This window comes from Miniopterus natalensis, chromosome 15 (genome assembly GCF_054644295.1).
Source record: "Miniopterus natalensis isolate mMinNat1 chromosome 15, mMinNat1.hap1, whole genome shotgun sequence".
NCBI lineage: Eukaryota > Metazoa > Chordata > Mammalia > Chiroptera > Miniopteridae > Miniopterus > Miniopterus natalensis.
Window position 1 is genome coordinate 4,993,573 of NC_142095.1, and position 12,512 is coordinate 5,006,084.

General features: G+C 49.0%; 1 protein-coding gene across 1 annotated transcript; it reads right to left on the minus strand.

The window, feature by feature from the left end:
• Positions 1 to 5,195: 5,195 nt before the first annotated feature.
• Positions 5,196 to 6,867, minus strand: FAM240A (family with sequence similarity 240 member A). Its single transcript, XM_016202715.2, has 2 exons — positions 6,719 to 6,867; positions 5,196 to 5,328 (listed from the first exon to the last, which is right to left on the minus strand). The coding sequence occupies exons 1-2, from the start codon at positions 6,859 to 6,861 to the stop codon at positions 5,196 to 5,198; spliced, it is 276 nt and encodes a 91-aa protein (XP_016058201.2). The 5' UTR covers positions 6,862 to 6,867.
• Positions 6,868 to 12,512: the final 5,645 nt, after the last annotated feature.

A 12,512-nucleotide genomic window follows, 5' to 3' on the forward strand; every position in this document is an offset into this window, starting at 1 on the left:
GGGTCAGCTCCCTGAGCACGCCCTGTCCACTGAATGACACGGAGCACAGACTAGCTTCAGGGCCACAGCAGGGGAGAGTCCTCTGGTTGGACCGAAACAGCCCCCTTGTAACAGGAAAAAGTCTTAGCAGCGGTGAAGCAGCACCTTGACCCCAGGGGGTAGGTGGGGTCAAAGGTCTGATACAGAACAAAGGCCCGAGCCCCGTGGGGTGTGGCCTTTTTTCCCTGTAAGACAAACTGGCTTCTGCATCAGAGACACCGTTCCTCTGCCTTGCGAGGGACAGCAGTTCTTTTCTTGACTGCCAGAGGCCCGGAGCACTGGGAACCTGCCGCTGGGTTTTGTCGGGGGACATCTGCCGGCAGGGGTGTGGCGATGTCAGGCTGTTGAGACAGGCAGCTGATGTCGCACAAAGACTCCTGTAGAGTGAGAACCTGGCTCATCACAGGGTGGAGGCGCTGGGTTCTGGTGTCACCTGGCAGGTTTGTCCCACCAGTAGGCACCTTGTCCCATGTGGCCGTGCTCTGAACAGTGCCACCTCCCCTGACACCTCACGAGCAGCTATAGGACAAGTGTGAAACACAATCCCAGTTCTGCATTTGCACACTGCTGGTGCTCACCTGAACTCGGCCCCAGTCCTATCAGTCACACTGAGGTATTTTTGTTGCTTGTTGAAAGGACCTAGACCAAGTGCCTTGTACCTTAGGGTTGTTGTTACAGAGATCACCAGTGACCCTGTGGCCCTCAGACAACTCCCATCTCAAAATGCAACTACCTTTGATTACTCAGATTATGTACGAAACCCTGAGGGCATTTCCCTACAACGGGAGTCATCCAGTCAGAAAAGGTGATGTGACATTTGTCCCTGATTTTAGCTGAAGTGATCAATGACACCACCTGGGCTCTGGGCAACATCCAGGGCAGACTCAGCCCCCTGGCCAGGACTGTTAAGGGTGGCAAATCTCCCCAGACCCCCTCCCTGCGGCCAAGGTGGAGTCCGCGATTGCTAGTACCTTCTGCTGCACCCGGATTAATCCCGGAGGCCGGAGAAGGCCGCCTGGCTTTCTAAGGTGGGGCCCCTGGTGGCTGAGAGCGTTTCCGCGGCTGGCTGGATCCAGGACCCTGGGGGTGCGGCTACGGTCCATACCGCAGGGGGCTTCATCTGCGGCTTGGAGCCCTGTTTGCGGTCGGCTTCGTTAAATGCTGCGCGTCAGCTAAATGATTTTGGTTCGCCTCTGTCAGTCAGATGAGTCCGAACAAGAGCGACTTTTACACCCTGGGCAAGAGTTTTTCCAGAAAACGATTCTCTGTCTCTCCTTGGTGGGGTTTACTCTCTGCAGTTTTGTATCCGTCCCTCTTCCTGTTCCAAGGCCCTCCGTAGACGTGGGAGCTGTCCTCCAAGCCAGCCCCTGGGGCTGAGAGGATCATGGCCTTGGGGCATGGGCCACCGGTCACTAAAGCCACTCGGTATAAATGTACAGTTATGTTTATTAGGAAAAAACCACAAGCAGGGGAGCCAGGGGGCGCACCGGAGGTGGGCTTGGGCCTGGCACCACTGCCCTGGGCACACCATGGGAGGCTTCCAGAAGCACCACACCCCTGTTGCGCCCTTCATTTTATAGGCCAAATGGAAACATTTGGACAATTGTGAAATACCGAAAGCCTCCTGGTCAGGAAGTGGCCTTGTGAAGAGGAGAAGGCTGGCATCAGTCTGCTTTGTGTTGACCAACTCAAGCCGGGCAGGCTCTCTGCTAAACGGGGGAGGAAATAAGCCTCCAAAGACATTTATTGTCTCGGCCCTGCTATGAATGGGCTATTATTTGGGAGTTTCTCATAAAGCAATGTGCTTGTGCTATAGGGAAACCCTCTATTCATTCATTCAACAGATACGTTTTGTGTCTCATAACATGTCATAAATGTTGTTCCAGGCCCCCGGGGGCTGGACCGGATGCCAAAGCAGCCAGGGTTTCTGAGCCCCAGGACGTGGGTCCTGGGTCTTCCTGGCCCTGCCCCATCTTATCTTACCCCTGCCCACCGCCAGCCCACGTGGCTGGGACCGTCCTCTAGTGGCTTCTCCCATTGCATTTCTCAAGTCCTCCCGGAGCTGGCCTCCAACCCAGTAGGTGCTTTATCTTGACGGCCCTTCCAGAGATTAGTCCCAACATGCCAAGGTTGTGGGTTTGATTCCCGGTCAGGGCACATACAAGAATCAATCAATAATGCATAAATAAGTGGCACAAAAAATCAATGTCTCTCTCTCCCTCCCTTCTTCTTGAAAATCAATAGAAAACTATTTTCTCTTTGTTTTTCAAATTAGACAATTTTATTAACTCTGCAATTTATTGATGCTCTTTTCTGTATTGTCCTTTCTGCTGTTGAGCTCATCCAGTATTATTTTTATTGTTTGTTTACTTTGGTCATTGTATCTTTCATTTCTAAAATTTCCATTGGGTTCTTCTTTATAACTATTTCTTTGCTGAGATTTTTTTAAAGAAAATTTAAATGTGCTTAAGGAGTGCTTGCAGTCGCTTGTTGGAGCGTTGGCATAACTGCCTGAAAATCCTTGTCGGGTAATTCCGACATCTACGGCTGTTGATTGTATTTCCCATTTGAGTTGAGGTTTTCTTGGCTCTTGGTTTGAGTAATTTTGGACTGTACCCTGGGCATTTTGAGTACACGGTTATGAAACTCTCTCCTTTTTACATACCCATTTTAGCAGGCAGGCCATCGCTTCATGTTAAGAATGCATGTCCTGGCATGAGTTTGGGGGCTATGCTTTAAGTGTCAGTCACTTCTCAGTCCTTTGCAGTGCTTCATGGTCTGCCGCTAGTGGGCCGCCCAGAGGTGAAGGTGAAACCTGGGCCGTATTCCACAGGTCTCATGTTTGCTGTGTTGACCCGGTCAGTTTTATAAATGGATGTGTCATGAACTTGATACACAGATTTAAAGTATCCCCATTCTGCTATGGATTGAATTGTGTACTCCCCTCCGCCCCCCAAATTCCTCTGTTGAAGCCCTAAATCCTAATGTGATAGCATTTGGAGGTGAAGCCTTCGGGAGGTAATTGGGTTTAGCTGAGGTCATGAGGGTGGGGCCCTCGTGATGGGATTAATGCCTTTATAAGAAAAGACGTCAGACGGCACCCCCACCCCACTCCCGCCCATGCCCTGTGAGGACACTGTGAGAAGGCGGCCACCTACAAGACAAGAAACTGAGCATGCTGGCATTTTGATCCCGGACTCCTAGCCTCCAGTACTGTGAGAAAATGGCACTCGCCCTTCTCTCCCTTTCCTTCCCTGTCCAGGCCACCACGAGTGCCTGAGTGCAGGCCTTTGCCTCTCTGGAGGCATCTGCAGGAGCTCCTGGAGGGCTGGCCTTCCCACCTCTGTCCTCCCACGTTTGGTACGGGACAACCCTCCAGAACCATGGACATCATGGCACTCCCCTGACCAACACCCTCAGTGCCTCCTTGTGCCCTGAGAAACGCTCCACCTCTCAGCCTACAAGCCCTGGGCGCTGATTCCTGCAGATTCAGCTCCTGCCACCCCTTCTTCTCACTCTCATTCTAGCTTCAGCCTTTCCTCAGAGCACCCAGGGCCCGGGGGCCCTGAATCTCACCTTCACCTGGATCATGATGACTTGGGCTTAACCAGCCTGTTCTTAAGGAGCCCTCCCTATGCCAGGGGACCCATTACCTGCTGTGGCTCCCAGTGCTAACGTCCCTGACACTGACTGCCTTGACTTTTCTGCCGTCTTCCCTAGACCGAAGCCTCCAGAGCCAGCGCTTCTGGGTTTCTCTGCTGTGTTCTGGTTGCAGAGCCCAATGGGAATCAGTGAATGACAAAGAACCTTCACCTGCATTAGCTTCCAGCAGCAGTGCCTTGCAGTTCACAACGGCCGGCCTTGGCTTCTGAGAGCCTCCCAACCGGTGAGTCCTGTCCTCTCGTCTCCCTCTGTTCAATTTTTGTTTTCCCCTTGTACCCAACAAAAGTTTCTCTTTCATCAAAATGGCCTCCAGTCAACCCCGCTGGAATTTGGAGTTCATTAGTGGATCTGAACCCCAGATTGCATGAGAGACCGTAGCAGGTGGGAGGACTCCAAGCCCTGTGCCTTGGGTCATAGAAGTATGGGACCTGGGCAAATGCTCCCCCAGCACTTCTGACATCCTGGTGGCTCCCATTACCCCGATGAAGGCTTCTTGGCTCCCTGGAGATGTGGATGGAAGCACTTCATGGGCACGTCAGGGCATTTAGAGGACTGGAACGCCACACTTGCTACTGTCCAGAATTGCCCCTGCTCTGTGTCTCCCGGTCACATCACCCCTGTGTATGGAAGGTGTGGCCTATAACTGCCTTGTGCTTTACCACATGCATCTCTGGGGTCCTTTGCCCTGGTTGGAAACTGCTGCGCCAGGCCCAGTTCCAGTTTGTGCTTTTAGAATCAGCAGCCCTGTACTGGGGACCTGAGGGATGTCTGGGAAGTGGCGGTGATATTTCAGAGTTCAGAATCTGTATGGCAAACACTTTGTTGGGGTGGCCTGATATACTTTAGCTGAGTTGACAGGAAGCTAACCAGTGCAAGCATGTGGAGATTTAAATTTAAGCAATAAAGCAAAGAGCATAAGCACCAGTGATGGCAAAGCAGCCAAGTTTTATTAAAATTATCCCCATCTTATTGAATGGGCCTAGATAATCATGTTTTTTAATAAGCCAAAATTAATTTCATATGAAGAAAAAAATAGCATTAGATTGATTTATTTGCAAACCTTACTTTAATGACTATTTACAATATTTTTATTTCTGCAGAAAGATGCATTTTTCTTCTCATAAAAAGAAAATGAGAAAGGATTACATGAAACTGCTTCCTAAGTGGGAAATGTGGAGCGAAACTACTGTGCAATGTTTCAAGTATGGCCATGAAGATCATCCCCCTGGCATACTTAGAACTGAAAATATTTGGATTTCAAAAGTAGATGATAATTATATGGAAATAAAGGATGCCACATGGAGCTTTGGTATCAAGTAATCACATCTTTAGAGACACACAGAGAGGACGAACTTGGCTGATAATTCCATTGAACACTGGGAAAGGACTGGCAGGTAAATCCCTCGCAGGTAGGGGAAAACAGTAGTATGATATCCTTTGGGCATAGCAAAGGGACTCAGCCATGTGCATTGACTTCTCCCAGCAAAGCGACCTCAGTGCTTTGTATCCTCTTGTGTCAGTGAAGGAAGAAGCTCTTGGTCAACATTTGCCTGCTTTTCAGACTCATCTGGGTTGTTCCGAAGCCTCAGCTTGGTTTCCAGTCTCTGCTTCCATTCTTCTCTTAGCCTGAAAATGGAAACAAAGTGCACACAAAGGGAGCATTCATCTCCTTGGCTGTTGGTTCAGGGAAAGCTTCCTTCCTTCTTTTTGATTTCTTCTGAAGGTGTGTGTGTGTTTTCAGGTTGTAAAAGGCATGCAGGAGATTTGTAAATTTAACTATATATACATACTATAACTCTCACTTCTGTGCAAAATATTCTAATCTTAATCTTCTGAACTTTCCTTTGAAAGTGCAATATCTTTAAAGTACGAAGGAAAAAACCCTGTCAATCTAGAATTGTTTACCTAGCAAGTCTATCTTTCAAAAATAGAGGTTTTTAGATGTGCAAAATCTGAGAGAATTCATCACTGACAGACTGTCACAACACATGGTAAAGGCAGTCTCTTCAAGCAGAAGGAAAGGACACTAGATGGAAATCAGGATCACAATGGAATAAAAGCACCTGAAAAGGCAGCTGTGTGGGTACATATTAATAACTTTTTCTTACTATTTAAACCTCTTTAAAAGATAATCAATGGTTGAAAGCAAAACTATTAATTATGTAACATGGGGTTTATAACACATGTGGAAGTCAAAATGTACTTTGTACCATAGCACGAAGGCCAGGAGGGGAGAAAAGAGACTATACTATTGTAAGGTTCTTACACTCTATAGGAAATGATGTATCATTGATGGTAGACTGTGATTGATAAGTTCAGGATGCATGTATAAATTCTAAAGCAACCACTAAAATAACACAAAGAAATATAGTTTAAAAGCCAACAGAGGAGATAAAATAGAATCATAAAAAATATTTAATTTATTCAAAGGAAGGCAGAAAAAGAAAGGGAATAGAGAAAGATGAGAGAAATAGAAAACAAATAGCAAGATGGTAGGTTTAAGCCCAAACAAACCATTAATATTAATGATGTTAACAGTCCAATTAAAGTGCAAAGATTCTAAAATGGAATAAAAAAGCAATATCCAAATATATGCTCCCCAAATTTAGTGTAACCCTCATGCACTAGAACTAGTGATAGAGAGGAGAGATTTTTTTTCCATTTATAAAGATAAAAATTAGAGTATAATTTATTAACTTAGAAGAACTTTTTAAAACTACAGGTGGTGGCAGCAATGTGTGGATGGAAAATTAAAATAATTTCATCCTCTGAGATGCCCATCTGGCATTCTTCTGGGAAAATCAATTTTAGATAAAGAAATAGACACACAAGGATACTAATGCTGTGTCAATGTATGTTGGTGGTGGGGGTTGTTGACAGTGGTGAGGTTGCACATGGAGGGAGGGGTATGTAGGAATTCTCTACTTTCTGCTCAATTTTGGTGTGAACTTGCTCTAAAAAATAAAGTCTGTTTTTAAAAATTAATTAATAAGAAATAGACAAACAAGCCACATACTTTCTCAGTGCGCTTCTTCCCAGGCGACGTTCCTCTGATTCTCGGTAGTAAGTCTGTTTGCCTATTTCCCTTTCCCAGAAGTGCTTGAGCTCGTGACAGGTATTCCGGCAGAAGACCTCCCGGCGGACGTACTGATTGTTCATCCCCTGAAAAAGAAAATATCAGCCAAACCCTTGAACCCTTGTAGAACATGCTCTGCGGCTCTTGAGGATATCAGTGTCATTTGCCTGAAGGAGACCCTGACCAGACCCTCAGTAGTGGGAATATTAACAGTCACAGGATCCAGTGATGTGAACGTCAGAAGCTCCCCACAGGTGTGGCAGGTCACAGGCACCTGGCACATACCTCTGTCCTTCCTTCCTCCTCACAGAAGAATGGCTTCTCAACTTTTCATCAACAGTAGTGTGTGCAGGCATTGTATGCATTTACTCATCCGAACATCCCCGTGAGTGAACATTGCCTTTCCCATTTATAGGTGGGACGGACATATGAAGGTTATAGAACTTGCCTGTGGTCCGACAGCCATACCGGCAGGAGGCAGACTGCAGACTTCGGAATGTTTTCAAGCCCGTTACTAAAGGGGTTTGTCACAGAAAATGGTCCCTGTTTCTAATGCACCAGAGCAAGCACTTTGAGGTGCATACGTGCATGTGTGTGTATGGAATGGTGCATGTCAGACACTCAGGAATGCTCAGTTTTACATGAAGAAACTCTGCCTAACTCCCAGTCCTCAGTGGGTCCCACAGACCATTCAGAAGCAGGGACAGCAGGGTGAGAGAAAGGAGTTAGAGGCTATTGGAAATGTCCAGGGAGAAGCAGTGCCCAGGGTGGGAACGGGGAGGCTCATGAAAACTGGACGGATTCACAACATATTCTGGGGCTGTCAACTCAGCTGGCGAATGAAGGTGAGGGCGTATCAGTGGAGCCTCCAGCGGCTGTGCCTCTGCAAAGATGAGAAGCATCAGAGCAGGGCTCAAGGGGAGCCTCGAGCAGTGCTGGACAGTTTCAGTTGCCTGGGTGCTGACATCCAAGGGAAAGACTTTGGAAGGGGCATCTAGACACATGGGTCTGGAGCTCAGCATGAAGGTTGGGACCACAGCTCCCTCTCAGAGACTCACTGAGCCGTGGGGCGGTGGGAAAGAGAGAGGGGTTTGAAGCCAGATGTTTACTCCAGACCTGTTTGTGCATTAACCTGATGTACCTTCTGCTTGTTAATCAATCCTTCTGGCCTCAGTTTCCTCATCTTTAAAATTTCTTTGAAGATCAAATTTGATCATGAAAGTGGTTTCAGGTGTAATGGGCAGTAAGCTGGACACACACTCATCGTAGGCACCAGAATTTCCTGTGACAGGAGCTGGGATGGGGCGGGGGCCTAAGGAGAGTCACCTGACATGGTCTGAGGGGTTCAGGGCGCTTCCTAGGGGAAGGGGCCTGCCTGATAAGTGGGTGGGAGCCCCCAGGGTGTGGGAAGCAGACTGTATTGAGGCCTGGAGTGAAAGTCCTATGGAAGCAGAGACATAGAAGCAGATGGGGGTGCCCTGGGGTGGGGGTTGGGGAGGGGACTGACTGCAGAGGGGACTTTAGGTTATGAAAATAACCTATGTCTTGTTTCTGGAGATGATTATAAAGCTGTAGACAATTGCCAAAACTTATCAAATGGGTGGATTTTATTACGCATAAGCTATGCCTCAGTAAAAGTAGAGAAGAAATTCCTTCCGTGATTGGACTAGAGGTTCACCCAAGTTCCCACTCTAAGCTCCTGGGAGACCCTGCCAGCATCTATCTGTTAGGGGACCTTTCAGCCCGTTCTTTCATGGGTAATGCATATTTCTGTGAGTGTTTGTTTCGGTTTCCTGGCTTCTAAAACGAGGACACTACTCCACCATGAAGAAATGCGAGCAGGAAAATATCAATAGTTGGAAAGCCCTTTGGAAACACAGGGGATTGTCCTTGATAAATAAATGGCTCCATTTCTCTTGCCTCCTCGGCCAAGAATCCAGCCACCAGATTACATGTCCACGGAGACAGCTGGCGCTGCTGCTCCCAGCCGATTCCCACCTACGGGGGAAAGCTGCCACTTCAATGACCATCATGAGCTGCACAAAATTAAGTTTTGTTTAAGAGAACAACAGCATGTGACACCTGCCCATCGATTCAGTTAAACGAATGTGCTGAACTTGTCCCATCTGCGAGGGAGGCGTCGTGCAGCAGGAGGGCCCCACGCATTCCGTGAACCAGCTACGACAAAGGCCCATTTGTCCATTGTGAGTCCTAATGCTGTGCCAGCCATTGAATTTCCCAAGTCTCGGGTTACTCAGAATATTAAACCCAAAACGAGGAATGCGAGAAGTGTTTGTTTTGTTAAAAAAAGAATTTTGGTTTCTGCGGCTACCTCTTAGGACGCATGGCTGGAGTGGCTCCCTCTAGCAGCTGGCGTGAGCGCCACCGTGTTTCTCGCATATCCGACACCTTTTAAGAGCAACTATTTTGTGACTATTTTCCACAGCATTTTAAAAGGCTTCATAAAGATTACCGCGTGAAATAGAACGGAGGGCTCCAGTTCCAGATAGAGGGAGGAAGGACACCACCCTCTCTCCAGCCTCTGCAGCCGACCGAGGACCCGGGAAGCAGACAGAAGCAGGTGCGCTGAAGCCCAGACTTCCAGTTACCATTGAATGGAGCTAAATCTTCTTCTTCTTCTGGTTTTTTTTTGAGAGAGACATCCACGTGAAAGAGAACATCGATCCATTGCCTCCCGTACGTACCTGATCCAGGGTTCAAACCCACGACCTAGGTATGTGCCCTGACCGGGAATCGAACCCACAACCTTTTGGTGTATGCGTCGATGCTCCAACCAACAGCCATCTGGCCGGGGCTAAATATCTATTTTCACTCTGGTATCCCCAGCCTAGACTCAAGGCAACCCACAAGTGGGAACATAGTGAGAGAGCTCCAGGAAGTCCTCTGACCCGGTGCTCAGAGAATGAGGGAAATCACTTGTTTTTCTTTTCCCCAGTCCCTCAGGTCTCTGGGAAATCCCATGGTGAGGGAGGCTTGGCAGCCGCAACAGAAGTGCCCGGATCTGCAGGGCTGCAGACACAGGTCCTGAGGACGCAAACTTGCTCCAATAGGATCAGCTGTGGGCCTACCCTATGGAGAGGACCCTAATGGTCCTTCAGTGAGTGGGCGGGTAAAAAACTGTCAAACGTCGGTGTAATGGAACACTGTGCAGTAATAAGAAAGAACAGACTACTGATACATTCAATATTTTCGATGCATCCCGAAGGCATCGGGCCGGGAGGAAGAAGCCAGGCTCAATAGACTATATGTTCTCTATGATTCCATTTATATGACAGCCCCGGAAAGACAAGCTATAGTAATTGCCTGGGGTGAAAGGCGGGGTGGGGGGGGGGGGAGTTCAACTACAAAAGCATAGCCTGAGGGAATTTTGGGCAGCCCTAGGTGTCCAAATTCATAGAACTGAGCACACACACACACACACACACACACACACACACACACACACGAGTCATTTTTTACCCTATGTTAATACAAAAATAACAATTTAAAAATAGAACAGAAATATTTTAGCAAAATGTATTTTGACTTGTTGCTGATTTGATAAGATTCAGTCACTCATCCCCGGATCCTGCTACTCAGTCGCCCATGAGCCTGCCGCACTGGCATCCAGTAGGAGTTGTTACAAACACAGGTTTATCCGGACCAACACCTGAGTCAAATCTGCATTTTCCTCAAATCCCCAGCTGATTCCCGTGCATGTGAAAGCTGAAGGCAGTCTGCTTGGGAATCACAAAGACCCGACTCAGAGCACCTTCTGAAGCCTCAGTCTCCTGCGAAGCCCAGAAGCCCGCGGTGGTGAGCCTCCCTGTCTGAAGTTCCTCTAGGCCGTTGGTTGGGGGGTTAGCATCTTTCCCTTAAATGCACTGTTTTTCTGCACCGAATCTCATCTCCTCAGAGCCTGGGTAAGTGAACACTGGCACTGATTTCTGGCTTCCACACTGAGTTTAGCCTGTTTTGAACGTATCATCTAATTATAGAAATTAGATGTGAAAAGCCCCATTGACACGTCTAAGTCGTTTCCAAGCCGACGCAAGGCAAGGGGTTCAGAAGGGAAGATGAATTTCAGAGGCTGAAAAAGACAGGTGTGCAAGGAGCACAGCCACCTCACTTCCCCCAGGAGGTGCAAGGTGAACTCGCATCCCCGGCACACTCACATTCGCACCCATTACCTTGGAGATGAATCTGCCGCTGACTTGATGGTAGGAGGGCGGGAAGGGCAGCTCTGGGGCTTCCGAAGGCCACGCCTGGTGCTGAGGCCTCAGGGTTCAGCCCTTTATATGTGGCGCGGAGGAGCTGCAGAGATGCCTCAGCGGGTCAAGGTCCATGCGCCGAATTAGGATAGGAATCACAGAGGTCTCGTTCCAGGGACATGGTGGCCTCCTTCCTGGTGAAAAATAGCCCCTGTGCCCTGCTCCTCTGCCCACCCCAGGGCAGGAGAGCTCTGCTCTGGCAGAACCTGCAGGGGCCATGACTTGGCTGGGGCCCGTTATTGTTCAGAACAAGCTCTGGATTATCCGGGAGCACGAACCTGCTGGGCCTCAGGCAAAGCCGCCTCTACCCCTCGGGGCAAAGGAGCCTTGGATGGTGTGACAAGTCACACTTCGGAGTCACTTTACAGGATGACTTAGAGAGGCCTGTTGTCCTTTGGAGCCGCTAATCCCGGCGTGGAGGGTGGTGAAGACCTTTCACAGTTTGCTCAGTTCTCCTGCAGCAGGAGCGGGGACTGGTCATGGTCACTGTCTCCCAGTGAACGGTGACTGTCTCCCTGGAAACAGTCATCAGACTAAGAAGGGCTTCTCGGTTGAAAGCAACATTCAAGCCATTTCACAGAGCGTGGTGCTCTTGGCTTAACATCTGGGATGGCCCTCTGTCTGAGACAGTCAGGTTGTCGTCCTGCTGGGCCAGGCTCGAAACGCTGGTGCTCAGACCTGTGCTCTGGCAGCCTAGGGCAGTGGAGCAGGGGGCCTAGCTGATTCTGAATCTGTGGGGCATTTTAATAGCCTTTCCCCCCAAGTATGAAGGTCCTTTGCAGCAGGAGAGCCAAATTGTGCCGTTGAGTTAAACATTTAAAAAAATTTTTATTTATTGATTTGAGAGAGAGAGAGAGATTTGTTGTTCCACTTATTTATGCATTCGTTGGGTGATTCTTGTACGTGTCCTGACAGGGGATTGAACCCACAACCTTGGCGTATGGGGGCGATGCTCTAACAAACTGAGCTACCTGGCCAGGGCCTGAGGGTTCTTTCAGAGGGGAGGACAGGAGGTAGGTTTGGGGGCCACTCAGGGAGAGAGAGAGAGAGAAACATCGATATGAGAGCAAACATCAGTCAGCTGCCCTGCCTCCTGCACGCCTTTTCCCTGGGATCAAGCCCACAAGCGGGGATGCGCCCTGACCGGGAATCAAACTGGCAGCCTTTCGGTGCACAGGGGGACAGGCCCGTCAGTGCCGGGCAGCCTGGGCAGAGGCTGGACAGGACTTGACAGAGTTGCTGACTCACAGGCTTGGTTCCCAAGCGGCCCAGGTCTCTGTCCACTGCAGACCCCAACTCCAAGAGACATCCTCTGCAAACTCAGCCAGCAGCCTCCCTCGGAGGCTTCCAGTGCCTTCGTGTGGCCAGGGGCCCTGGACCACTTTGCAGTGCACTGATCTGTAGGGAATTAGAAATCGGCTGCCTTGGCCATTTATCTTCAGGGGCCTTGTTTAAAATCGTGC